General features: G+C 44.1%; 1 protein-coding gene across 3 annotated transcripts in view; it reads left to right on the top strand.

Moving 5' to 3' along the window:
* LOC149359455 (estradiol 17-beta-dehydrogenase 8-like) overlaps positions 1–26,117 on the top strand; it is an 84,013-nt gene extending 57,896 nt beyond the window's left edge. Inside the window, exons 1-4 of one of the 3 annotated variants that reach the window (XM_089571669.1) lie at positions 20,283–20,358; positions 21,289–21,454; positions 21,992–22,194; positions 25,667–26,117. In XM_089571669.1, coding sequence (XP_089427795.1) covers positions 20,344–20,358; positions 21,289–21,454; positions 21,992–22,194; positions 25,667–26,065 — 783 coding nt within the window. In that variant the 5' untranslated portion in view covers positions 20,283–20,343 and the 3' untranslated portion in view covers positions 26,066–26,117. The other 2 variants (XM_089571670.1, XM_089571668.1) reach the window with 2 other exon arrangements.
* The last annotated feature ends 276 nt before the right edge of the window (positions 26,118–26,393 follow it).

Below are 26,393 nucleotides of genomic sequence, written 5' to 3'. Positions count from 1 at the left end.
AAAATGAATCGAAAGAAGGAAGGACACCTGAGAATAAGAAGTGGAAAGGGTTTGACTGAGAGAAAGAGAGAGAGAGAGAAACTAACAGATGCTTTTTGCCAAAGCGCGAACAAGGGAGGTTTAGAAGATTTATAGTGAAGGAAAGCACCGGTGATACCCCGATTCGTCAGTGTTTGGTGACCGGAAAACGAACCGGGCGCGAGGAAAAAGAAAAAAAAAGAGAGCAGAAGGAAGGATCGAAGCAGAGCTTGTCGTTTCGAGAGAAGCGGGGATCACCGGAGTTCAGAGGAGGGCGAAAACGGTGCTCAAACATAGCTCAGCAAAACCTGGATAGGTATCTGGTTGTTACGCTTGCTGCAGCTTCCGCAGTGCTGTGCATAATTAATCGCGCGCACTACTGGTGGACTTGGATTTCCACGAAGCATCACAGCCTAGCAGTACTGGATGAGAGCTTCGCTGCTTACGCTAAACTCTCGTTCGCTGCAAGTGCTAAGCGGTGGAGCTGAGCAGAATAAAGTGAAGACTGCTGGTACTTTATTTCATCAGTCCCCGATTTAGTTTATCTCGAGAGCACCTGTGATTTAGAAGTTCCGTTGTTCACTGAATCTCTCGCCAAGTGTTGTCGCTTCCTGACAGCTGTGAATGGCGGTGCCATTTGAAATGATTGCGCCTTTTAAACATCGAATGCCGTGTGGGAAATCTGCGAGTGCCTGCTAGAACACGAGGTTGCACTCAAACGACCTTGCTCTCTTGTGATACCTGAATCACTGTCGTGCTTCGGCCCATGAATTGCGTACATGACGCGGCGAGTCGCAAGAACACTATTATCCTTCGGATTCTAAAAAGCCCATACACGATGCACAAGAATGTAAACATATGGGGCGGGGCCATAGGTGAACCGAATGAGTAGGCCACCGTGAGTATCGTTAAGGCCCGCATTATGCAGAAAATCCGGCGCCGTCGTCGTGATCGGCGTTGTGAGCGAAAAGCAGGAGGAGCGTCGGCCATCTAGGTCACGTGACCTTGTAAGGTCTTCCCAACCTGCCCGCCAGGTTGTGAGGCATGCAGATAATCATGTAGGCAGAACCTAGGCGACAGAGAATATGTACTTGGGTGGGAGGGATCTCTAACGCTATCGATTGTATTCTTAAGGGTAGGTAAAGCGTTATGCGATGGTCAAAGAAAGGGCAGTATATGTGTCTGCGAAGCTATGCACAAAGAAGACCCTGGGCCGCTGAAGGGATCTATTAATGCTGCCGCGTCATTCCCTTCAGGAAAATCTCATGTGTCCCTTCAAGTTTTTCTCTAAAGAAAAGAAGGAATAAAATAAATGAGAAAATAACCACATTTCAACCTAGCACCATGGGGTGCGATGGAGGTGATGTCAGTGATTGGTTGAAGGGATGTTTGTGAGGTGATCGATGTCGACCTGAGATCAAGGGCCAAAATACTTATAATCTGATGCTTTTGGATGCTTTTTCACTGAGACGTAGACGATGAACGCCTCTTTAAGGGGCAGTTGGTGTGTCCTCAGCAGTGCTGCCAACCCTAGGGATTTTCCCCTAGATCTAGGGAATTCGGACGTCGTTTAGGGGAAAAGAAATTTTTTGTATAATCTAGGGAAATTTCATTTGCTAGGAGAATTATTTTTTTCCCCTCAAATTGTGAAGACAGTACAAGCTTTTCGTTGTTTTTTCTCTGCAACTGACGGAGGCCCGCACAACACCGCCACGCGCTCGAGTAAACCCTGTTTCACATGGAGGTGAAAACGCTTTGTTGCTGCAGCGCAAAAGCTGTTTAAAGCCATCGCGTCGGCTCCAGCAGTCAGAGCGGCGATGTTCCAACAAGTTACAAATTAGTTACAAAGTTACAAAAGTTAGAAATTTTTCGCAGCGCTGCGCTGCTCAATTTTCAGTCGCTTCAATTAGAAGTTCTTCATTTTACATCCTTCATTTCAAATTTACAGCTAATTTGCTTACCAACGTCTGGTAATAGGGTAGCTGCATGATAAAACTTGTTACTGAACTACGCATAAATATACAATTTTACAATTTTACAATAGACAACTGAACACTATTTTTCGTATCTCGTGAAATCTAGGGAATTTTTGGTTGCAAATTAGGGGACAAGCGGCTCTGGAGGTTGGCAGCACTGGTCATCAGGCTCTGCTTGGATACCCGAGAAAGTAGCTGTTGAGCGGCCCTCAAGACTCCGGACTTTCCGAAATTAGTTCGAAACGGTAAATTATTCTGTACTGATTTAAAATGTACGCCTATGAACAAAGTTCGCTATTTACATATGTGTTTAAGCTCAATTTTATTTATGAAAATATTAGCCTTACAGGTTACATATTCAGCGCTGTAGATAGTCGCAAGATTTTAAAGCAGCCGGCTGGACTTCTTGTCAGAGCAAAGAAGTATCGGCAAAATAAGAGCGAGAAAAAATAAATCATTTGCGTTATTAGTAACTTCTTCCTAATATTTATACTGATAAAAAAGCGCTGTTAAAAAGAGTGGGTGTGCGAACAAATTCGCGAATGGCTGAGACCTTTCTAAGGATATATCAGTGATATCTCAAGCTAACTTTGTACATCCGTTGCAACATCCTTTTTTCGGTTATGATAAGAGTGGAACCGTGAGGCGCTAAGCACATCCTCCACGTGTTGCGTGCCCTTTTCTTTATTAGAGCACGGCTGTTAGAGGGTAGCTATAGACAGCAAAGACGATTTCTTGCGGAATTTTTGTTCGTTTTGATAGGTCCTTTCAGGCACACTTGCTTTACTGCGCTTATAAACTTCGGATTTTTCTGTTATATGTTGCTGGAACAAACAATAACCTGCACGAGGCGTCAAAACCTGAATACTTCCGTAAAAGCGGTTAAATGTGTATTTCTCGATGGTATCACTCTTTCCGGCCGAAATAATTTTATTACCAGAAGGCGTTAGGACCGGAATATATTGTGAAGTAATATCCAGCATATCTTGAACGAAGGGTGCGCCAAGCCCTAAGGTCTCTGGTTGTGAAAAAACTGGAATATTTTACGATGCTGTTCAGCAGATGTTGAAGTGAATGGTCTAATTTTATGCTGCGTAGCAAAATATTCCTTTTAAGGCTTGTCCCGCCCTCGCGCTGAGTAGTTAAGCCTGCCATATAAAACCAACGGGGTGCTTTTTTGATAATAACCAGCAAAAAACTGTAACTGCTCCGAGGAAGGATCTGCGAACATATTGATTGTTAGGGTGCAATCTTAAGAAATGCAGAAAATTGCGCGCATAAACTTCCGTTTCAGAAAATGCGTTTGTTCAGAATTTCTGGATATAGATATTGTCTTGGGTGTGTATAACCGAATCTTAGCAATCCGCCTCACTTTGCGAATTTAAGCTTCCTGTTACACTACTCAAGTCATTCAGAGGTGTTTTTTTTTAATCTGTAGTTGTGCCGTACTAAATATTGTTATTGCCATTGAATCACTCTTCTCGCAAAGTAATATTAAAGAGGAAGAAAGGAGGTGCCCATTGCGGAGAAGGGACAGGGAGACCGTCCTGCCATCTTCCTCCTCTCATTGCATTCCATATGTAACGCAAGAAAGGTGGGACTTAGCAATGCTCCTAATTAGGAAAAAAATCACCCCTTAGTGGACTTTCAGCATGTTATAACCGCATTCATTTCTTGGTAGGCGTTGTTTTGTCGTACACGAGTCTTTCGCCGTGATATGACTGATACATGCGCTGCACAATTCTGCCTCCCAATAGAACATCACGCCGCTTTTTTAACAGTCTAAGCCTACAGCGCTTACACGGTCCCACCAGTGCCTATCATAAATCCTTCTTGCCATCCGCCATTGAACAGTGGAAATGAGCTGCCTGAGGGAATTGCTGCTAAGAGCAATACGAATTAATAAAAAAAACCTGTTCTTATGTTATCTTCATCCATATACCCAATTGCAGCTTGTTGCCTGTCACTTTTGTACAACCTCTGCACTAATTACATTTTTCCAAGTTGTTGAACCCTTCCTCTGCAATATACATGTATGTATACACTGTTCCCGTTTTGCTCTTCCTGATATTGCGCGATGACCACAGTGTATTTGTGACTGTTCACAGTTTCTTTATTTAATGACCCCTTGAAATTTGTTTGCCTTCTTCACTGGTATATTCCAAACCTTCGTATTGCTTGTGCTATTTTTTTTGCTCCCCCCTTATGCAATGCCCCGTTATGGGTCCTTGAAAAGAAAAATAAATGATGATGATGATGAAAATGATTGGAATTCAGAGAAATTGCATGGCTATAGTTTTTCATGACTGTTTTGGTATCAGTGCTTTGAACAAGATCTTCATGTAGATGACGTATGAGTGCAGCGCGATGTTTCACAAAGGTAATGTATATACCAGGTGTCCCAGCTAAATGTAACCAAGCTTTTAAAAAACACGGGGTGTCCTAGCCGTCTGAAACCAAATGAGGGTTGTTTAGAGTCGCGTGACCTAGTCTGCGGTGTTTTTTTCGTTCTTCAAGGTTGACTAATTAGTTAAGCTTAATTAACTAACTTTTTAATTATTGACTTGAGGAACAAAATGTCAATGGAAAAGTTGTAGATCGCTTTGGGAAACGCCTTACTGAGACATTTGCAGCAAAGTAATATTTACGTAAAGTAGTTTTTATACCGGCCTTTAACCATAACCCGCACAATAAGAAAAAAGCTTCCACATGACAACTCTGCCACTTTAACGTCCCAAGACGCGCCTTAAAGAATAAAATCCATTTTTTCTGAAGCCCTCTCCTCGGTGAGACTTTGGGTGCACACTGGGGCAGAGAAGTGAGCGAGCAGCTGGTCACGTGACAACTTTCTTTTAAGCCAATAAATGAAGCTACGTAAATCGTAACTTGACGGAAACAGCACTACTAGCAGTTTTTCGGGGTGATCTAAAACTTTTGCATTGACACTTTCTTCCTGAAGTCAATAATTAAAAAGTTAGTTAATTAAACTTAACTAATTAATTAACTTTGAAGAGCGAAAAAAATACTCGAGACTAGGCCACGCGACTATGAACAACCCTGAGTTGGTTTCACTGGACTAGGACACTTCGCCTTTTTTAAAAGTTTGGTTACATTTAGCTGGGACACCCGGTATATGAAAAGTATTTTCGGGTACACTTAAGTCTGCTGTGAAACCCCGCCCACATTCATGACCGCTACACGCTGTTCCCTCGCGTGAGGAGTATACAACGTTGTTAAAGGGACACTGAGGAGAAATTGAAGTTGGCTTGTATCGACAGAATACCAGCTCCTGATTACAAAAACGCCACTCATACTGACAACAAAGCTCTTGTAACGTAGAAAAGAGCAAGAACCAAAATACAGGTATCGCCGCCACAGGCCAAACTCGCAAGTACAAGCGTGATGACGTCATAGGACAAAACAGGGTTGCTAGAACCGATGGTTCTAGCAACACTAGGACACGAGAGGCCACGAATCACTGAGGCGCAGCCAATGCATGCGCAAATCTCCTTGCCGTCGCCAGATAGCGCCACGTACCCGGCAGCTACGCGCGCGCCGGCAGCATCGGGATCAATCAGCGCCTGCTCACCGGCGGTAGGCTGGCTCCCGGTATTCCGCTAACGGTAAAAAGTAGGGGTGTGCGAATAGCAAATTTTTCGAATACGAATCGAATACTTGGTTCCGAATATCGAATCGAATATCGAATAACCAAGGACAGACGCATTTAACCACTACAAAACATTTATTTGAGCACCCAAGAACATCACAGTTCAACTATCAATGATTAAATGAACACAAAAGGTGTGTGGCTGCACAAAAAGTATCAAAGTCTCGAACATTATTCCTAGAAGAGTGGAAATATCAGAGAAACTGGCTAGTACACAGCATTTATTAAGGCTAGCTTGCCATAAGCACAAAAGCGCGTTGCTAGGATGAACATAAAGGGTTGTGAAGGAAAACCAGCTGCTCCACATGGTCAGGCAGAAGTAGTTCTAGGTGAAACGACTTCTCCAGCCACAGAAAATGCCCTCTCACTTGGCACTGAACTGGCACGTATTGCGAAGTACTTCGTGCACAGCTCTGACTACACCAGCTTCGCAGGTATAGCCAGAAAGAAGGTCACCACCGCAGTCATCTACGACATGGCCCAACGTTACGCATTGCTCTGGGCGCCGCCTTGTTGTTATATCTCTGTCGATAGGACTTGCGGGCTGAAATGAACGCCGGTGCTCACGATAGAATATTCGGCTAGATACAAATATTCGCGTCGGATCGAATATTCGAAACAGCACGAATACTTGGGTTTCGAATCGAATACGAATACTAAAAATATAATATTCGAATTATATTCGAAATTTCCGAATATTCGCATACCCCTAGTAAAAAGGTACGCGGTATGCTAAAGCTGTCTATTTGCGAGAAATTCGTTGACGACTTCGAGAGCGGGATCTATCGTAACGCTGGCAAAACGCCGGTGCAAACGTAAACGAAGCGACGGTAGCGACGGCCGCAATAGCCGATAGATGCCTTCAACGTGCGGCCGGCGGTAGCTTTCTTTTCGGCTGTTTCTGGGCCGCACTGCTAGCAGCCAGAAATCACGGAGTCTGGTTTACGTCATGTCACGTCATGTTTCACGTCACTTAGTCCTGTGTCGTCATAAGAGAATCCCAACTTTGAATCAGAGCGGCGGGAAAAACTTTTTCAACTTCGAATCCAAATTTCTTAGAAATAAATGTATCTTTCGCTGCCGGTCAAGTGGCAACAAAACCATGAAATGCCGAACTATCGGGTTTTGCGTTTAAAAAAATATGAATAGAGCTCTCCCCACTGTCCCTTTAATGCTTTCCTTACTATCGAAACATAAATATTGTGACGATATGAAATAAAAAACCCAATATATTCGATACTTATGACTTGTTTCATAGAGTGAATTACAAAGATGTTTAATTCATAATTGTTTCTAACTGCTGTTTATTTAAGTTGGATTATACAATACAACTTCAAATGCCAGTGGGTGTGTGACGATTAAACCTTGGAAATGCACCGCACATGAAAACACACGAGGTGGTAGTGATGTGCATACAGGGGGAGCCGGGAGCAGACTTTTGACTGAGTTCATTCGAGGACAATCTCGCTCTATATAACTGAGTGCACAGGTATCACATCTGTGTTGACATAAAAAGAAGGAAGAGAAGAGACACAAAACAATGGAGATGACTAATTTTGTATATTCAAGTTCGCTTCAATGAATCTAAAAGGTATATGTCCATGCTTTACGAGCTCGTTGACTTCTCCCCACAGCAAGAAAAGTGAAACGTTTTTAGCAGCGACATCTTTCTATGTGTGTAAACTTGACTGAGTTCATTCGAAGACAATCTCGCTCTATATAACTGAGTGCACAGGTATCACATCTGTGTTGACATAAAAAGAAGGAAGAGAAGAGACACAAAACAATGGAGATGACTAATTTTGTATATTCAAGTTCGCTTCAATGAATCTAAAAGGTATATGTCCATGCTTTACGAGCTCGTTGACTTCTCCCCACAGCAAGAAAAGTGAAACGTTTTTAGCAGCGACATCTTTCTATGTGTGTAAACTTGACTGAGTTCATTCGAAGACAATCTCGCTCTATATAACTGAGTGCACAGGTATCACATCTGTGTTGACATAAAAAGAAGGAAGAGAAGAGACACAAAACAATGGAGATGACTAATTTTGTATATTCAAGTTCGCTTCAATGAATCTAAAAGGTATAATATGTCCATGCTTTACGAGCTCGTTGACTTCTCCCCACAGCAAGAAAAGTGAAACGTTTTTAGCAGCGACATCGACATCTTTCTATGTGAGTAAACTTGACTGAGTTCATTCGAGGACAATCTCGCTCTATATAACTGAGTGCACAGGTGTCATATCTGTGTTGACATAAAAAGAAGTAAGAGAGAAAGAGAGACAAAACAAGAGAGATAACACATTTCGTATATTCAAGTTCGTTTCAATGAATCTAAAAGGTATAATATGTCCATGCTTTACGAGCTCGTTGACTTCTCCCCACAGCAAGAAAAGTGAAACGTTTTTAGCAGCGACATCTTTCTATGTGTGTAAACTTGACTGAGTTCATTCGAGGACAATCTCGCTCTATATAACTGAGTGCACAGGTGTCATATCTGTGTTGACATAAAAAGAAGTAAGAGAGAAAGAGAGACAAAACAAGAGAGATAACTCATTTCGTATATTCAAGTTCGTTTCAATGAATCTAAAAGGTATAATATGTCCATGCTTTACGAGCTCGTTGACTTCTCCCCAAAGCAAGAAAAGTGAAACTTTTTAGCAGCGACATCTTTCTATGTGTGAAAAACTTGACTGAGTTCATTCGAGGACAATCTCGCTCTATATAACTGAGTGCACAGGTGTCATATCTGTGTTGACATAAAAAGAAGTAAGAGAGAAAGAGAGACAAAACAAGAGAGATAACTCATTTTGTATATTCAAGTTCGTTTCAATGAATCTAAAAGGTATAATATGTCCATGCTTTACGAGCTCGTTGACTTCTCCCCACAGCAAGAAAAGTGAAACGTTTTTAGCAGCGACATCTTTCTATGTGTGTAAACTTGACTGAGTTCATTCGAGGACAATCTCGCTCTATATAACTGAGTGCACAGGTGTCATATCTGTGTTGACATAAAAAGAAGTAAGAGAGAAAGAGAGACAAAAGAAGAGAGATAACTCATTTCGTATATTCAAGTTCGTTTCAATGAATCTAAAAGGTATAATATGTCCATGCTTTACGAGCTCGTTGACTTCTCCCCACAGCAAGAAAAGTGAAACGTTTTTAGCAGCGACATCTTTCTATGTGTGTAAACTTGACTGTGTTCATTCGAGGACAATCTCGCTCTGTATAACTGAGTGCACAGGTGTCATATCTGTGTTGACATAAAAAGAAGTAAGAGAGAAAGAGAGACAAAACAAGAGAGATAACTCATTTCGTATATTCAAGTTCGTTTCAATGAATCTAAAAGGTATGTGTCCATGCTTTACGAGCTCGTTGACTTCTCCCCACAGCAAGAAAAGTGAAACGTTTTTAGCAGCGACATCTTTCTATGTGTGTAAACTTGACTGTGTTCATTCGAGGACAATCTCGCTCTGTATAACTGAGTGCACAGGTGTCATATCTGTGTTGACATAAAAAGAAGTAAGAGAGAAAGAGAGACAAAACAAGAGAGATAACTCATTTCGTATATTCAAGTTCGTTTCAATGAATCTAAAAGGTATAATATGTCCATGCTTTACGAGCTCGTTGACTTCTCCCCACAGCAAGAAAAGTGAAACGTTTTTAGCAGCGACATCTTTCTATGTGTGTAAACTTGACTGTGTTCATTCGAGGACAATCTCGCTCTATATAACTGAGTGCACAGGTGTCATATCTGTGTTGACATAAAAAGAAGTAAGAGAGAAAGAGAGACAAAACAAGAGAGATAACTCATTTCGTATATTCAAGTTCGTTTCAATGAATCTAAAAGGTATGTGTCCATGCTTTACGAGCTCGTTGACTTCTCCCCACAGCAAGAAAAGTGAAACGTTTTTAGCAGCGACATCTTTCTATGTGTGTAAACTTGACTGTGTTCATTCGAGGACAATCTCGCTCTATATAACGGAGTGCACAGGTGTCATATCTGTGTTGACATAAAAAGAAGTAAGAGAGAAAGAGAGACAAAACAAGAGAGATAACTCATTTCGTATATTCAAGTTCGTTTCAATGAATCTAAAAGGTATAATATGTCCATGCTTTACGAGCTCGTTGACTTCTCCCCACAGCAAGAAAAGTGAAACGTTTTTAGCAGCGACATCTTTCTATGTGAGTAAACTTGACTGAGTTCATTCGAGGACAATCTCGCTCTATATAACTGAGTGCACAGGTGTCATATCTGTGTTGACATAAAAAGAAGTAAGAGAGAAAGAGAGACAAAACAAGAGAGATAACTCATTTTGTATATTCAAGTTCGTTTCAATGAATCTAAAAGGTATAATATGTCCATGCTTTACGAGCTCGTTGACTTCTCCCCACAGCAAGAAAAGTGAAACGTTTTTAGCAGCGACATCTTTCTATGTGTGTAAACTTGACTGAGTTCATTCGAGGACAATCTCGCTCTATATAACTGAGTGCACAGGTGTCATATCTGTGTTGACATAAAAAGAAGTAAGAGAGAAAGAGAGACAAAAGAAGAGAGATAACTCATTTCGTATATTCAAGTTCATTTCAATGAATCTAAAAGGTATAATATATCCATGCTTTACGAGCTCGTTGACTTCTCCCCACAGCAAGAAAAGTGAAACGTTTTTAGCAGCGACATCTTTCTATGTGTGTAAACTTGACTGTGTTCATTCGAGGACAATCTCGCTCTGTATAACTGAGTGCACAGGTGTCATATCTGTGTTGACATAGAAAGAAGTAAGAGAGAAAGAGAGACAAAACAAGAGAGATAACTCATTTCGTATATTCAAGTTCGTTTCAATGAATCTAAAAGGTATGTGTCCATGCTTTACGAGCTCGTTGACTTCTCCCCACATCAAGAAAATTGAAACGTTTTTAGCAGCGACATCTTTCTATGTGAGTAAACTTGACTGTGTTCATTCGAGGACAATCTCGCTCTATATAAATGAGTGCACAGGTGTCATATCTGTGTTGACATAAAAAGAAGTAAGAGAGAAAGAGAGACAAAACAAGAGAGATAACTCATTTCGTATATTCAAGTTCGTTTCAATGAATCTAAAAGGTATGTGTCCATGCTTTACGAGCTCGTTGACTTCTCTCCACAGCAAGAAAAGTGAAACGTTTTTAGCAGCGACATCTTTCTATGTGTGTAAACTTGACTGTGTTCATTCGAGGACAATCTCGCTCTATATAACTGAGTGCACAGGTGTCATATGTGTGTTGACATAAAAAGAAGTAAGAGAGAAAGAGAGACAAAACAAGAGAGATAACTCATTTCGTATATTCAAGTTCGTTTCAATGAATCTAAAAGGTATATGTCCATGCTTTACGAGCTCGTTGACATCTCCCCACAGCAAGAAAAGTGAAACGTTTTTAGCAGCGACATCTTTCTATGTGTGAAAAACTTGACTGAGTTCATTCGAGGACAATCTCGCTCTATATAACTGAGTGCACAGGTGTCATATCTGTGTTGACATAAAAAGAAGTAAGAGAGAAAGAGAGACAAAACAAGAGAGATAACTCATTTTGTATATTCAAGTTCGTTTCAATGAATCTAAAAGGTATAATATGTCCATGCTTTACGAGCTCGTTGACTTCTCCCCACAGCAAGAAAAGTGAAACGTTTTTAGCAGCGACATCTTTCTATGTGTGTAAACTTGACTGAGTTCATTCGAGGACAATCTCGCTCTATATAACTGAGTGCACAGGTGTCATATCTGTGTTGACATAAAAAGAAGTAAGAGAGAAAGAGAGACAAAAGAAGAGAGATAACTCATTTCGTATATTCAAGTTCGTTTCAATGAATCTAAAAGGTATAATATGTCCATGCTTTACGAGCTCGTTGACTTCTCCCCACAGCATGAAAAGTGAAACGTTTTTAGCAGCGACATCTTTCTATGTGTGTAAACTTGACTGTGTTCATTCGAGGACAATCTCGCTCTGTATAACTGAGTGCACAGGTGTCATATCTGTGTTGACATAAAAAGAAGTAAGAGAGAAAGAGAGACAAAACAAGAGAGATAACTCATTTCGTATATTCAAGTTCGTTTCAATGAATCTAAAAGGTATAATATGTCCATGCTTTACGAGCTCGTTGACTTCTCCCGACAGCAAGAAAAGTGAAACGTTCTTAGCAGCGACATCTTTCTATGTGTGTAAACTTGACTGAGTTCATTCGAGGACAATCTCGCTCTATATAACGGAGTGCACAGGTGTCATATCTGTGTTGACATAAAAAGAAGTAAGAGAGAAAGAGAGACAAAACAAGAGAGATAACTCATTTCGTATATTCAAGTTCGTTTCAATGAATCTAAAAGGTATATGTCCATGCTTTACGAGCTCGTTCACATCTCCCCACAGCAAGAAAAGTGAAACGTTTTTAGCAGCGACATCTTTCTATGTGTGTAAACTTGACTGAGTTCATTCGAGGACAATCTCGCTCTGTATAACTGAGTGCACAGGTGTCATATCTGTGTTGACATAAAAAGAAGTAAGAGAGAAAGAGAGACAAAACAAGAGAGATAACTCATTTCGTAAATTCAAGTTCGTTTCAATGAATCTAAAAGGTATAATATGTGCATGCTTTACGAGCTCGTTGACTTCTCCCCACAGCAAGAAAAGTGAAACGTTCTTAGCAGCGACATCTTTCTATGTGTGTAAACTTGACTGAGTTCATTCGAGGACAATCTCGCTCTATATAACTGAGTGCACAGGTGTCATATCTGTGTTGACATAAAAAGAAGTAAGAGAGAAAGAGAGACAAAACAAGAGAGATAACTCATTTCGTATATTCAAGTTCGTTTCAATGAATCTAAAAGGTATGTGTCCATGCTTTACGAGCTCGTTGACTTCTCCCCACAGCAAGAAAAGTGAAACGTTTTTAGCAGCGACATCTTTCTATGTGTGTAAACTTGACTGAGTTCATTCGAGGACAATCTCGCTCTATATAACTGAGTGCACAGGTGTCATATCTGTGTTGACATAAAAAGAAGTAAGAGAGAAAGAGAGACAAAACAAGGGAGATAACTCATTTCGTATATTCAAGTTCGCTTCAATGAATCTAAAAGGTATATGCCCATGCTTTACGAGCTCGTTGACTTCTCCCCACAGAAAGAAAAGTGGAATGTCTGTAGCAGCGACATCTTTCTATGCGCGTAAACTACAGAATGCAGTGATAAAACTGTCTGGTTTTGAAAAGATGCGTCATTTTTTATTGTTTTTTTTTCCTCTTTTCGTTTTCCGTCCATTTGAGTGCAGTGTTTGTGCGGAGGCCTGTTTATCATGCCTGTTTCAACTGCGTTAATTTTTATCGCGCAGTGTATTCAAACGCCCATTAAAATAAACCGAAGCCCCCTTGTAGCTCACAGCTGAATGTTTTCTGAGGCGATTCCACAAATATTAGAGGTTCGCGTTGTTTAAAAATGAGTCCTGAATTTATCATAAAAGTACTTGTGATAACACGACCGCTGTGGTATTGCTCTTACTCCTGAAAACTATAAAATTATTTTTGAAGCTTACGTTTCAAATCAAAGTCATAAGATACGGGAGGAGAGTTATCAAAGACCATTCACACCATATGCCATTCCCTCTATTTTATGACCACTGCGGCCGATCTGTATCCTACCTAGCAGATTTCTTGTGGTGACACATATTTATGTACAAATATGGCATTATTGCCTAGAGTAAGATTCCACTGTCAGTCGAGTATTTGCCATGTCCACCATTCTCAGGCAAAAAAATTGAAAATTGAAAAATTGTGAGACACTGTGAAGGAAATATTGAAGTAATGATCCATTATTCTGATATGTAGTAAAATCTTTCTGTTAAAATGCTTCCCCCGATCATACCGAACAGTTAAGACTGCCATAGAAAACAAATGGGGACGCTTTTGACGACAGCAAAATCATTAATAGAAGAAAAAAATGCAAGACTGCCGTCGGGTGATCAGCGAACATATTGATTGTTATAAAGACATCTTACATTATATGAAAAAAATGCCTTCACAAATGGTTTCCCGCTAGGAAATGCTTTTGTCCGGAAGTGTTGGGCATGAACAACACTGGCAGATAACGCTTGCCACTAGCTAGGAAACCTCTTAATATCAGTTTTCTCGCCAACCCAACCAACACTAAAACAATAAACAACGCAACTGCAAAGACCACTCGCTGAATGGCTGAGTTGATCCACATCGAAGGAAGACTGGAGCTTACTGCCGCATTTCAGCATGGCGCTTAGGACGGGAGCTGTTCTTGGCGCCTCACATAGAAAAAGATGCCAGAGTTGGTAAAGCGAAATACACTTATTTTTTCTAAACCAACTGTGATTATTGTACAAAGTGAAGATATGTCCATAAAGAATAAAACTCAGGGTCTTCTTCCGTAGAGTCTTCATTACAGGCCATGAGAGGTCTGCGATCAGCATCGATTAAGTTAATCCCCAATCAACGTGGGTTTGCAATGACGAATGATCAATGACTTCTTATGCTGCGGATAACTGGGCGCCTGGTTATTTGTGTTACTTTATCAGGCAACGGTTATTGTCAGGTTGAAAATATGGATGAAAATGTATTGTGGAATCTTGCAATGATGTCATCTCAAACTTGATGACACCGTCATCACCTCGTTTCTAAAGTCTGTGTGAGAGGAGAATAAGCAAATTGTCAGCAAAGCCAAAAAACGAAAAAAAAAAATATCTTGCTTGAGGTAAAAGGCGAGGATTGTCGTGCAAGTTTACCCCCCGCTATTACGACGGACATTAGAGATACAGAACTTTACAGATAATTGCGACGTCGCTCGTTCCTATTCTTTTTTCCGTAAATTGAAGATAAAAATCATTGTTTGATTAGTAATACTTTAGTGCCGATGTGTGCTGCAGTTTACAAGCCTATAACATTTCATACCTTTCAACCTACATAGCATTAACAAGGATGCTCTTGGTATAAGCAAGAATTGAATGAAGCCGCCGCGGTGGCTCAGTGGCTATGGTGCTCGGCTGCTGGCCCGAAAGACGCGGGTTCGATCCCGGTCGCGGCGGCTGAATTTCTTTGGAGGAGAAATTCGAGGCCCGTGTACTGTGCGATGTCAGTGCACGTTAAAAGAACCCCAGGTGGTCGAAATTTCCGGAGCCCTCCACTACGGCGTCTCTCATAGCCTTAGTCGCTTTGGGACGTTAAACCCCATAAACCAAACCAAACCAAGAATTGAATGGTATAGTGGAGAGAATGGAGACTACGATTAATAAAACAGACGGCACTGAAAAGTGCACGACGATGAAGCATAGACCACGCACGTGGTGCTGTGACACAGTCCCAGAAAGCTTTGCGTTTCCTCGTCTTTTCACGTTTTCAGATGCATGTGCCTAGTGAGCAGGAAATGCGAGGAAAAATCGGAAATATTCTTTCCTGGAAACCAGTGGACAAACCGAGGAGGAGTTAGTGGGATTTGGAGAAAATAAATTGAAATTCAGGACCACCGATTCATGCAGAACTTACAACTGCAGTTTCTGTGTTTATCGTGACCCGTACCAGGTCGCGCGTCTTTGACCCTTTTTTTTGAGGACTGGCGTGTGTGTGATGTGAGCACGCATTTGTGTATTCCAGCTCGAATACCATGTACGCGGCTCCCTGCATTACATCGTCATCACCTGTCTCCTTTGCGCTTTCCCTTTATTGGTACGTCTCTCCTGTAGTATACCGGCCGGATCACATACCTGCGGGTTAATTAGGGCTGACCTCCGCAAGAAAAGCGGCCCATTTTTTTTTTGTGAAAGAACCAAACAAGTTCAATAGGGTATAAGGGTATAATAGGGTATAAGTGTATAGGGTATAAGTATAGGGTATAAGTGATTATGTTTCATGAAACAAGAAACATGAAAAGGCCGGGATGCAGGACAGACGTTGACTCGAACACGGCGAACTTCCAGTTGATACTTATCCATGCATGTTTGGTTTTTGTGAGGTTTAACGTCCCAAAGTGACTCAGACTATGAGATACACCGTAGTGGACAGCTCCGGATAATTTCGACCACCTGGGATTTTTTAGTGTGCAAGGACATTGCACAGTGCTCGGGGCTCTAGCATTTCTACTCTATCGAAATGCGACCGCCGCGGTCGGGAGTCGAACCTGCGTCGGTCGGGTCAGCAGGTGTGCACCATAACAACTAAGCCACCGCGGCGGATGACTATAGACTACTGTATAGATATGTGTAGAACTTTTCGGTTAGTTTATCAATCTTATCCATGTGGCTAATGACATTGCCCTCTTTATCCCTTAACCACACATGTGATTTTTGCCGGTGCCTAGTTCCCTCTTCGCAGCATTTAGGCTACATCTGTTCTTTAAAGCATGCCAATTCTCTCCGTATTAAACTTCCTTACGTCAGTTATCTTGTCGGTTATCGAATCCACGTCTTTCGGGTCACCAGACGCGCACCAGAACCAATGAGCCTGTGGCGAAAAGTGGAGAAGTGATGACCCAACAGGTATATGCAGACACTAACACTTCTTTATTTATTGCAATTACAGCGGCAGAACATTAAGCGATGCTATCATAAGCTGCGAATAGTTCATACCGCCAGTAATGGCGCATCCAAATAATGCACAGTTCAAATAATGCATGTCAAAAATAATGACATACAATGACATGCTCCAAATAATGCGGTTATACATTGTAATATGAATCTAATTCGAAGGGTTTTCCCTTCTTCGAAGCTCTCACGAAACAGAGCTATCATGACACTAAGGCAAAAGGCAAAAGGTGACAGGAAGATCGCCTCATCGGGCTCCTGCTTAAATGGAATTGTCAAACTAGGCAAGATGAATAGGTTGTTCCTCGGGAACACCGCCTGAGTTTTTTATACGTGGAAAGGTGGCTGCATTGCTAAGAAAACCTCGGATGAAATTCCCGAAATGCTTTCAGATTCAAAGCACCTGCGAAAAATTAAGAGCCGCCGCGGTGGCTCAGTGGTTATGGTGCTCGGCTGCTGACCAGAAAGACGCGGGTTCGATCCCGGCCGCGGCGGTTGAATTTCTTTGGAGAAGAAATTCTAGAGGCCCGTGTACTGTGCGATGTCAGTGCACGTAAAAGAACCCCAGGTGGTCGAAATTTCCGGAGCCCTCCACTATACGGCGTCTCTCATAGCCTTAGTCGCTTTGGAACGTTAAACCCCATAAACCGAACCAAACCAAACCAAAAATGAAGTGCTGTGTGACGTCTTTGCAACCCAACCAATAAGAGGCGCCACTGTCAAAGACCGGAAACTCGGCCGGAAACCGGAAGTGAACAGATCAGTGGTCACGGTGACAACATGCAAGTGCAGGCCGCCTATGCCCACCCCTGTGTATATGGAGCTGTCCGCTGCATAGCGTACGGCTGCCTCTCGCTGCAAACTCTGTCAGTGGAAAAGAAACTACGTTATGTTATCGAGGCCATCTGCACACTTCAGAACAAACTGTTGATCGTGCTCACGCATGTATACACTGCCAACGACAACGCGAGCGCACGGCATTCGATGCGTTGTTTGACATCGTGAAGTGTATAGGAATGCTTCAGGAGAACCGATAGAAAGCATGCGAGCAGCAGCTCGCTCTTACGCATTCACTGAACACTACAACCTGAGTGCAAAACTGCACGCCCGTTTCTCAGCAAAATGGCGCATGGCGCTGTCGAATAGCACGTGTTTTTCGACTAACTACGCAGTAAGTACGATCCCACACGACCCTTGTGATTTACTGCTGCGGTCATCGCGATTTCTGCGAACGTGAATTCCTTCCTGCGGGTTGGAAGCGAAACGAATAGGGTACGTTTCGTCCAGCTGCAGTCTGCCGCCTGCCGGCTACAGCTGTTGGCAGGAGATGCACGCATAACCTTGACAGACACGCATCAGCCGGTTGAGCGTTGTTGTCGCCAAAAACTCCGCCTTGCGGGCCAGCGCCTCGCATACTGCGTGCATGTTGACCCGTGCTGGGAAGCTTTTTCCCCAATAATCCAAATGAGGGGTGATGGCGCATACATGGGGTACTTCTCAGCTAAGCATATTCACCTTTCCACTGCGCAGAAATTATGTTCAGGAAGTGCATGCATGCGCGTGTCTGAGTAAGAGCGTAATAAAAATAAACGAAGGAACACTTTGCAGTGAGAACAAAATTGCTTCGCCGGTCGTGTTGCAAGGGCACAGGCAGCGTGAATGCTGCTGAGAGTTGCCGGTCCTGGACTTGCTGCGTACAACGGCCACGCGCAGCTTGAGTGCACAGTATGCGAGGCGAAAGATGATGATGATGATGATGATGATGATGTCCTCGGGCTGAATGGCACAAGGACATCATCATCATCATCATCATCTTTCGCCTCGCATACTGTGCACTCAAGCTTCACCACGCGTGTTTGCGACTAACCTTTCTCTTCGTCGTCTGTTTTGCGTTGGTTTCATTACGAAACCCTTCTAACTGTCGGCTGTGCCCGCCGCGCTGCTTTCCTCGTATTTCGACGGTAATTGCCCATCGAGACGGCGAAATAGCGTTAGGTAATGGATACGTCACTCTCCGCCGCTGCGCGAATCTTCCAGTGCACGAAAGTTTACACAAGCTTCTTGCTTATAAAAGCGCTGTTTTCGGTGAAAATTGCGTATTTGCTATCAGGTAAGCCTACCGTATCAGTCGAGTTTGACTTAGCATTTCCCTTTAGTGTCCCTTTAAAGGAGCATTACGTTCAATGTGAAATACGCGGGCATTATATTCATTGCTAAACAAACCCCGCACACACGCTTGAACGCATAAATTTTCAGGAAACCAGCACGACTACAAGGGAATGCTAGTAAGGAACAATAGTGCTTTCTCCCATCTCTTTTTGTGCGTACAGTGCCACAAAAGTGATACGAAATCACCCGCGCGACAGAAACTTTGCCCCGCTGTGCGCTCTCGCAGCGGAATGCGCAGGTATGCAGAGAGGAGACACGCGGCACACATGACACACCATCCTGCCTACTTTTGAAGGTCGCCTGTCACAAACTGCTCTGCTAACGGCTGTCAGACGCAAGCCGTAGAGGCGCAGGGGCCACTTCGCACTTAACCAGTCGCTTTTAAAGCCAACACTACACAACGTTAATTTTTTAGAGGCAGGTCAACCCATGCCGGGTGTACGTGTGTCGGTGCGTCGGCTACAGCGACGAAAACTGGGGATGCGAGGTCAACAAGTAACATTTCATTATAAACAGGGAAGAACAAAATAAGGCAAAAAAAAAAACGAAGAGTAAAGGAATTTGCACAATCAAAAACAAAGAACAGAGAAAAGAACGAGGAGGAACACTACAAGTAAACTTCAATAATTCTGCGATTTAACACAAACTGCACAATAGAGACCCAAGTTTACGATGCTACAAAATTAGAGGAGGACGTGTCCCGTGAGCAGTCACCACATACGATGTGCAGGCGACTGCTCCGAAGCGGGTGGTCTTCGTCGCGTGTCCTGTTGCTGAACTTTGGCCCTACAGCGCACGCAGTCAACCCCCCGTACTTTGACCGCCGTTTTCTTTCTACAGACTGTGCCTCCTCAGCTCGGTCCCTTTCTGTCCCCACGGGGTTACTCCCGAACTTTGGGGAAAAGGCCCTGTCTTTCTGAGTCCCTGCCGGGCCGGCAGAAGGCGTTAAAGGGCCATTACCACCGAATTTTATTCCGTGCTTTCTTCTTTCAAATCATTCGTTAGACGTTAGAATACATGAATCACCGAGTGGAATTCGTCTACGACCGCTAAACAATTTATAATTGAATTTGTTATTTCATGCTGCTTCGGTTTTAGTTTCATAACTGAACGATGGCTGTGACGTGTAGTTGAACCTAAGGTCAGGTGAGGCACGAAAACAGTGCAATATACAAACGCTGATACGTAGTTTTAACTCACTAAAAAAAAAGAGCACTAAAGCAGCCTGCTTCAAGAGCTAGAATTACAACAAACGGCGTATCAGCGGTTATATTGCCGTTTTTTCGTGCCTCAGGTGACTTGAAGTTCAACAACACTTTACAGCCACAATTCAGTTGAAGCAGAAACCGAAACAGCGTGGAGACGAAATTCAATTACAAATTATTTAGTGGTCTAAGCCAAATGAATACCACGGGGAGCTAACTAACGCATCGTTTGAAAGAAGAAAACACTCAAGCAGAAATTTGGTTTCTATAGTTCTTCAAGGCCGACCGGTCAGTAACCGAGCGGTATGTCGAAGGTCGAAAAAAAATGATCTCGGTCGCCCTGTGTTCGGGCTTAACCCAACAAGACATGGTCTGTGACATCGCCTTATAAGCGTTGCGGCCGAGGCAGACCAATGTTTTAAAGGCTCGCGTGCTTCGTTTTAGTTTTGAACGCCTGTGCGTAAAGGAAATGGCGGGTAGGCCAGCAACGAATATTTTGAGCTTTGTCCTCAATCCCCGGACTCCGTGCGCTAGAGCGCCTCGTTTAAACGAGCGACGCACAGACGAATTCCACGTGGATGGGTTTCGGCGCAAAGCTCTGGCACGCTAGTGCGTACACGTGCCGTCCCCTTTTGACATCTGGCTTCGAAACTCGTACACCCCTCGCTGCCTCTTTCCCACCGGTGTCTGATATAAGCGAACAGAATCACAGACGCTGCTGAGTCTGTATCTAAGGGTTGAAATGTACCCCACAAAAGTAAGCGGTTTGCCCTTCAGTGTGCCTGCACGGGTAGTTCTCCTTTAAGTAGAAGGGTTCTTGTGCTTGCACAGTATTTCTCAGCGAGTTTTCCCTTGTAGCGGTCTACTCTCCCAAAGATCTCTAAGTAGCGGTTACCTAATGAGAATAGTTATTGGTATTAAGTATTTCGGTAAGCATCTTCGAACAGCGCGAAAGGACCGGGATGACCAAAAAGAGATAAGCGCTGCGCTGTTTTTCTGCTCGTTCTGGTAGTTTCGCGCTGTTGGGAGATGCTTAACGTACAGCCGCCTGCACACTTATCACGAATGACGGACAGCATGGCTAAGACTGACGCCAGCGCCACGAAGGGTTTGCCTGCAGGTGCGAGATCTATCTCTTAGTATGTTTGCAACAGCTGACGATAGCTGGTGCGCAGTTCGATTTGTATGATTTTCGCCCTAGTGCAGAGTGCGCTGCCGGACGGACAATCTTTCTTGCTTGTGTTTATATAAGTTCATTTTTTGTTCAGTTGACAACAAAGCATATAACCGATAATGAGGCGCTCCTATGGCCTTTTAACCACCGTTATGTTTATTCCAGGCTAGCCAGCCCTCAATACTCGTGTGAATGGCGCTGCGTGTGTTGATGCTTTCTTACTGCTTCCTGCGTCTTGACTCCATAAAAAAGGTGTATTTTAAGTCGCAGTCGAAAGTTCCTAATAGTATAAGTAACCTGCCTCGTGTGAGGCAGGTTACGTGAAATGGCATTGGATCTGTAGGCCTGATCGTTTGTTAGACCTGTCGTGGAGGTAGTAGTGTGTAGACTTTGGGGATGCACGCGCTAAATCGATGCACACAGTGTTAAGTAATACATTGCACTAGGCTTACTGACGATCTGTCCACGAAGCACATTTTTTTCTTCATACTCGTTAACTATTTCATATCGCAGATGACCGCCGAAGGAGGGGTGTTGTCTGGACGACTGGCCATAGTGACTGGCGGAGGAGGATGCATCGGCAGCGCCATCTGTCAGCTGCTGGCGGAGAAAGGAGCTCGTGTAGTGGTAGCTGGACGCACGGCTGGCAACATCGAAGCCGTGGCTCATAAATTGCCTGGTCAGTGTTGCTGCTGCTGCAGCGATGACATGTTTTCCGCATATTTAGTGACGGAAAGAGTAATGGTGGAGGCAACTTAAAAACTCTGCATCAAATAACTAGAAGAGTGCTGACACCGACTGGTTCGTAAGTGTTGACGGAAACGATGTAATAGCACTAATACAGGACAACGGTGCGCAAGTGTGTGTCTTGGTCCCTCTGTCCCGCCTTACAGTTATTACGCCGTTTCCATAAACAACGTGTAGGCAGGGGTGGAGGTCCATCGACTCGCAGAATCTCTACCCTTACCAGAGGCCAATAAAAACTGCAATAGAGAGGTATTAACCTTCGCTATTACGAAACAAGCAATAAAGCAGATAAGTAAAAAAAAAATAATAAAGCAAACCGCCAAGGAACCAAACGGTCAAACAATCATCCAAGGAAACGCAGCGTCATCTAATGCTGTTACGTGTAACTGAATTTAACGCTAGGAAAATATGTCGCTTGCAACCGGTTATAGCATGTGCTGTGAGGCCTTAACATTGTTTATATTTTCAGTGCACCAACTTGGCCACCAGGCCGTACTAGTTGACGTCACTGACGCAGCATCAGTGGAGCGCCTTTTCGATGCCGTGAAAAGTATCAGCGATGTGGCCGCCAGTATTTTGGTCAACTGCGCCGGGTACATTCATCCGCACACGCCCGATGCCTTGGACATCACCGAGGAGATCTTCGAACAGTCGGTGGGAGGGAATTTTAAGGTAAGAGATCTTGGACAGCACTAAGCTTGAGCGAATGTCTGGATACGTGCGAAACGTAAGCCGAAGACTACTCTGTTTGAAGTAAAAGTGGGTACTTTAGTAAATCAAGATCTGCTACGGTTTACTTTGACCGGCATAGTTCAACCATTGGCTATAGCGCTTCAAGCGTAGCTGAGCTGCGGAGGTTTGTACTTAGCTGCCCAAGAAACGCTCGTGTTTCAGATATCTGTGCATAACGTTTGGGGCAACCTGGACAGCACTGCTGTAAGGGGTTTTTTAGAATATCTCCCTTTACTTTCCCTCTGACCCTCCGTGCTACTGCTCTGTGCACTTTATTCTCGAAACAGGCTTCATCAGAACTTTGATTCGACAGAATGGAAGCCTCAATGGAGCAAAAGGCCGGCGGTGACCATCTGGCGATGTCCAGAAACATTCTGATTGGCTAGTGGGCAGTGACATCATCAGTGACCTCACCAGAGTGGAGAAATCCGATTGGCTGGAGGAGCGTGGCGTCACCAGCCCGGTAGCGACGTCACCAGAGAGTAGAACCTCCATTCACCGGAGAGCATGCGACGTTACCAGATGGACAGTGACGTCAGAAGTCCAAATTGTTCTGTGTGAAGCCCCGACCTGCCAACCATGGCAGGAGGTATACGACAAGAGCCCGATAAGATCAACCTGGGTCTCGCAAGCTCCACCGGTCACTTTCGGCAACGGCATCAGCAGCTTGGAATGCTATTGCTTTGCCAACGTACATGGAATTAGGTGTCTCTGTGTTTTTGTGGTCTCCCGTAGCCTGTCACTCTTTGCGATGTCTCAAGGTCTCCTAAACTTTAACGCGAGAGCGTTAATACCCCGATGTCAGACAGAAAATTCGCTGTGGCTTAGCTTGGTTAAGCCCGGTAATTGCGAAAGCCATATCCGTACCTACGCCATGGTAGAGCTGGTAGTGTAGCTGGTCTTGGTGCATGTGGTTAGACTCGTGGTGATGCATCGGTTATACAATCCAATCCAATGCAATCCAATCAATTCCAAACCAATCCAATCCAATCCAATTCAATTCAATTCAATTCAATTCAATCCAATCCAATCCAATCCAATCAAATGCACTCCAATCCAATCCACTCCTATCCAATCCAATCCAATCCAATCTAATCTAATCTAATGTAATACAATCCAATCCAGTCCAGTCCAGTCCCATCCAGTCCAATCCAATCTAATCTAATCCAACCTAATCCAATCTAATGCAATCAAGGTCAAATGAAGGTCAATGGTGGTCACCGCCGCGGCACGGCAAAGGCGTGAAAGTGCAAGTAGTTTTGCTTTCGCAAAGGTCAATGGTGGTCACCGCCGCGGCACGATGGCGGTCACCACCGCGGCACGGCAAAGGCGTGAAAGTGCAAGTAGTATTGCTTTCGCAATAAAAAAAAAATGTCCGGCGTCTGCGTTGGAGACCATTTGAAGGCTCGAACCCGGGCGGCCCGGAGCAACCGGCGGCTCTGGCAAGCTATCGGTGGGCCACCTATAGGTCACGTGATTTTGTGGCGTCATCACAACCTACCCAGATGATTGTGAGGAAACTGACCACCATGGCAGGTGACAATTAAATTAATGATCGTTTGTGAGAGGTTGCTTGGGAAAAGCAACCTGGGTCTCACAAGCTACACCACCGGTGGTAGAACTTCTCATCGAAGGGCAGTGGCGCATTGCTTAACCGCTGCACCACTACGCCGGGAGCGGTACTAGGACTCCCAGGGACCTACGAATGTAAAGTCGAGAATGAGCAATTCTGTAAATACAGGCATTAACCCCTTAGAGCTATTGTATCATACCCGTAAGGCGGAGCTTAAGTGTCCCCTCCCTTTTTTTTTCTTTTCCTGCGTTCTGATTACGAAGCCACAAGATCAATGGTGCCGCACTACGTCAAGAAGCGTTTATGACACAGAAGATCCATTCAGTAGAAATGGCCAGCGCCGAATAGTAATCTAACTGAATGACGTCATTTCTACACCGCTGGTCACCCAAGGGAGAGGCCTTACTCGCGTGGCCGCAGGCTATCTGTTTGTAGGCAGAGGGAGAGAGCAGTCACGTTGATATGGTGGTCTGTATAACGGAAAAAATCCGTGCGATTTCGGCTCGAGTCAGGTACAGGAAGCCTAGTCGAGTTGAACATCCGCTTTCATCTTTCTATTCATGCGGATGAAATAAATTATTTGCGCATGATATACCACTCCTCCTGTCACTAGTTTTTCCTTCCTGCCCGTTGAAAACAATGGTGAAAGTCAGTTGCACACGAATTTCCGGTGTTGATGTGATTAATCTGTGTTTCCAGAAGAAATCAACTTGTATGTCTGGCTGCTTGGTCATTAATAAGCTGGGATCTTCTAAATGCAGCGTATCCTTCCAAAGATATAGTAGTAGTAGTAAAAGACTTTTATTCGACCAAAATTTATAGGCCGACCATTTCGACCGCCTGGGCGACCAGAAGCCGCTGTTCTTCTTCCCCTTCAGCGCCAAGCCAGTCGAGCCAGGTGGTGATGGATAGAGAGGGTGGGGGGAAGGAACCCGACTGCTGAGCAGCCGGGCAATAGAAGAGGCAATGGGCCAGGTCCGCATAGATACAGGGGCAGTTGGGACAGGAAGGGTCCGATCGATAGCGATAGAGGAAGAGGCGGGACGGGGTGATAACAGCATTCATCTGAATGTGCCGAAGAAGGCGAGACTCCGGCACCGTGAGTGATGGATGAGGGGGAGGGTAAAGGCGTTTGTCGAGGCGGAGCTCAAGGTAGACCTCTTTTATGGTGCGGCGATATTCATATAAGTAAGTATGCTTTATTGGTTTATTGGGGTTTAATGTCCCGAAGCGACTCAGGCTACGAGGGACGCCGTAGTGAAGGACTCCTGAAACATCGACCACCTGGGGTTCCTTAACGTGCACTGACATCGCACAGCACACGGGCCTCGTAACCTTGCAGGTAGCTGCAATATCAGCGGGAACACATTGTCAGCTCTGAACCGGTGACTTTTTCATAACTATGAGTGCGACGCACACTTTTTCTTCTTTCGTAAACATTTCTGCTTCGGAAGAATAATAACCGCAAACTTGAATGCAAAAATAGCAACAAAATTATTTCTTTTGTGAAAACTGAATGTTCCTTTACATCTGAATCAAAAGACGTAAGCTTAATAGTTTCAGGGCTATCCTGGGTGTGTGGTCGACGGGGGCCAACTGTGTATTTCCTGGAGGACACAGGGGCGCAATAGAAGACACGGACATAGAAGTAGACAGGGACGAGCGCTTGCAGTTATGACGAGTTATGAACCAACACGCCCAAATACAAGTACTTCTCAAGCGCTCGTCTCTGTCTACTTCTATGTCCGTGTCTTCTATTGCGCCCCTGTGTCCTCCTGAAAAGTTATGAACCAACACGCCCAAATACAAGTACTTCTGTGTATTTCCTCCTCTCCGCAGGGCACTTTCCTGGTGAGCCAGGCGGCGGCTCGAGCTATGCTCGAAGCTGGCATCACTGACGGAGTCATCGTGAACGTCTCCAGTCGAGTGGCCTACGGTGCCACCCCGGGCCTCTCCGTCTACGGGGCGTGCAAGGCAGCCGTCGTGTCTCTCACACGAACCATGGCTGCCGAGCTGGCCCCACGTGGGATCCGCTGCAACGCCGTACTTCCAGGCCTGACGGACTCGCCGTCCGTGGACGGCATGCCGAAGGACGTGCTCAATAAGCTGTGCGCGGGGATTCCCCTCGGGCGCATCGCCCAGCCCCGGGAGGTGGCAGAAGTTGTGGTGTTCCTATGCTGCCCCCAGAGCTCCTACGTGGTGGGCTCCGAAATGGTTGTCGCTGGAGGGCGCCAGTAGCGATTTATGGCTTTCTGGAAAGCTGCCAAGTACAATATACTTACAGCGTTAAGTTTTCTGGCTTTATGTGTTTCGAAATTTACGGGTTAAAAAACGGAGCGATATTTCGAACTCGAATTTAGGTACAAATCGAGTTATTGAGCAGAAAGACTCCAAATTTGGGTTTGTGAAATTATTTTTTGTCGCAAAACAAAATGAGCTATAACCGCTTGGTTTTGTGCTGCTCATTGAACGCTTTAATTTTTTGTTCCTTATTTTTACGCAATACGTGGTAATGAAAGGCGAACTAAAAAGCTGTTTACCAAAACAGATATTCCTTTTTTAATTA

Source organism: Amblyomma mixtum, chromosome 2 (assembly GCF_055824585.1).
Source record: "Amblyomma mixtum isolate Tamu chromosome 2, ASM5582458v1, whole genome shotgun sequence".
NCBI classification, from domain to species: Eukaryota; Metazoa; Arthropoda; class Arachnida; order Ixodida; family Ixodidae; genus Amblyomma; species Amblyomma mixtum.
This window is presented reverse-complemented; position numbering and strand designations above follow the sequence as displayed.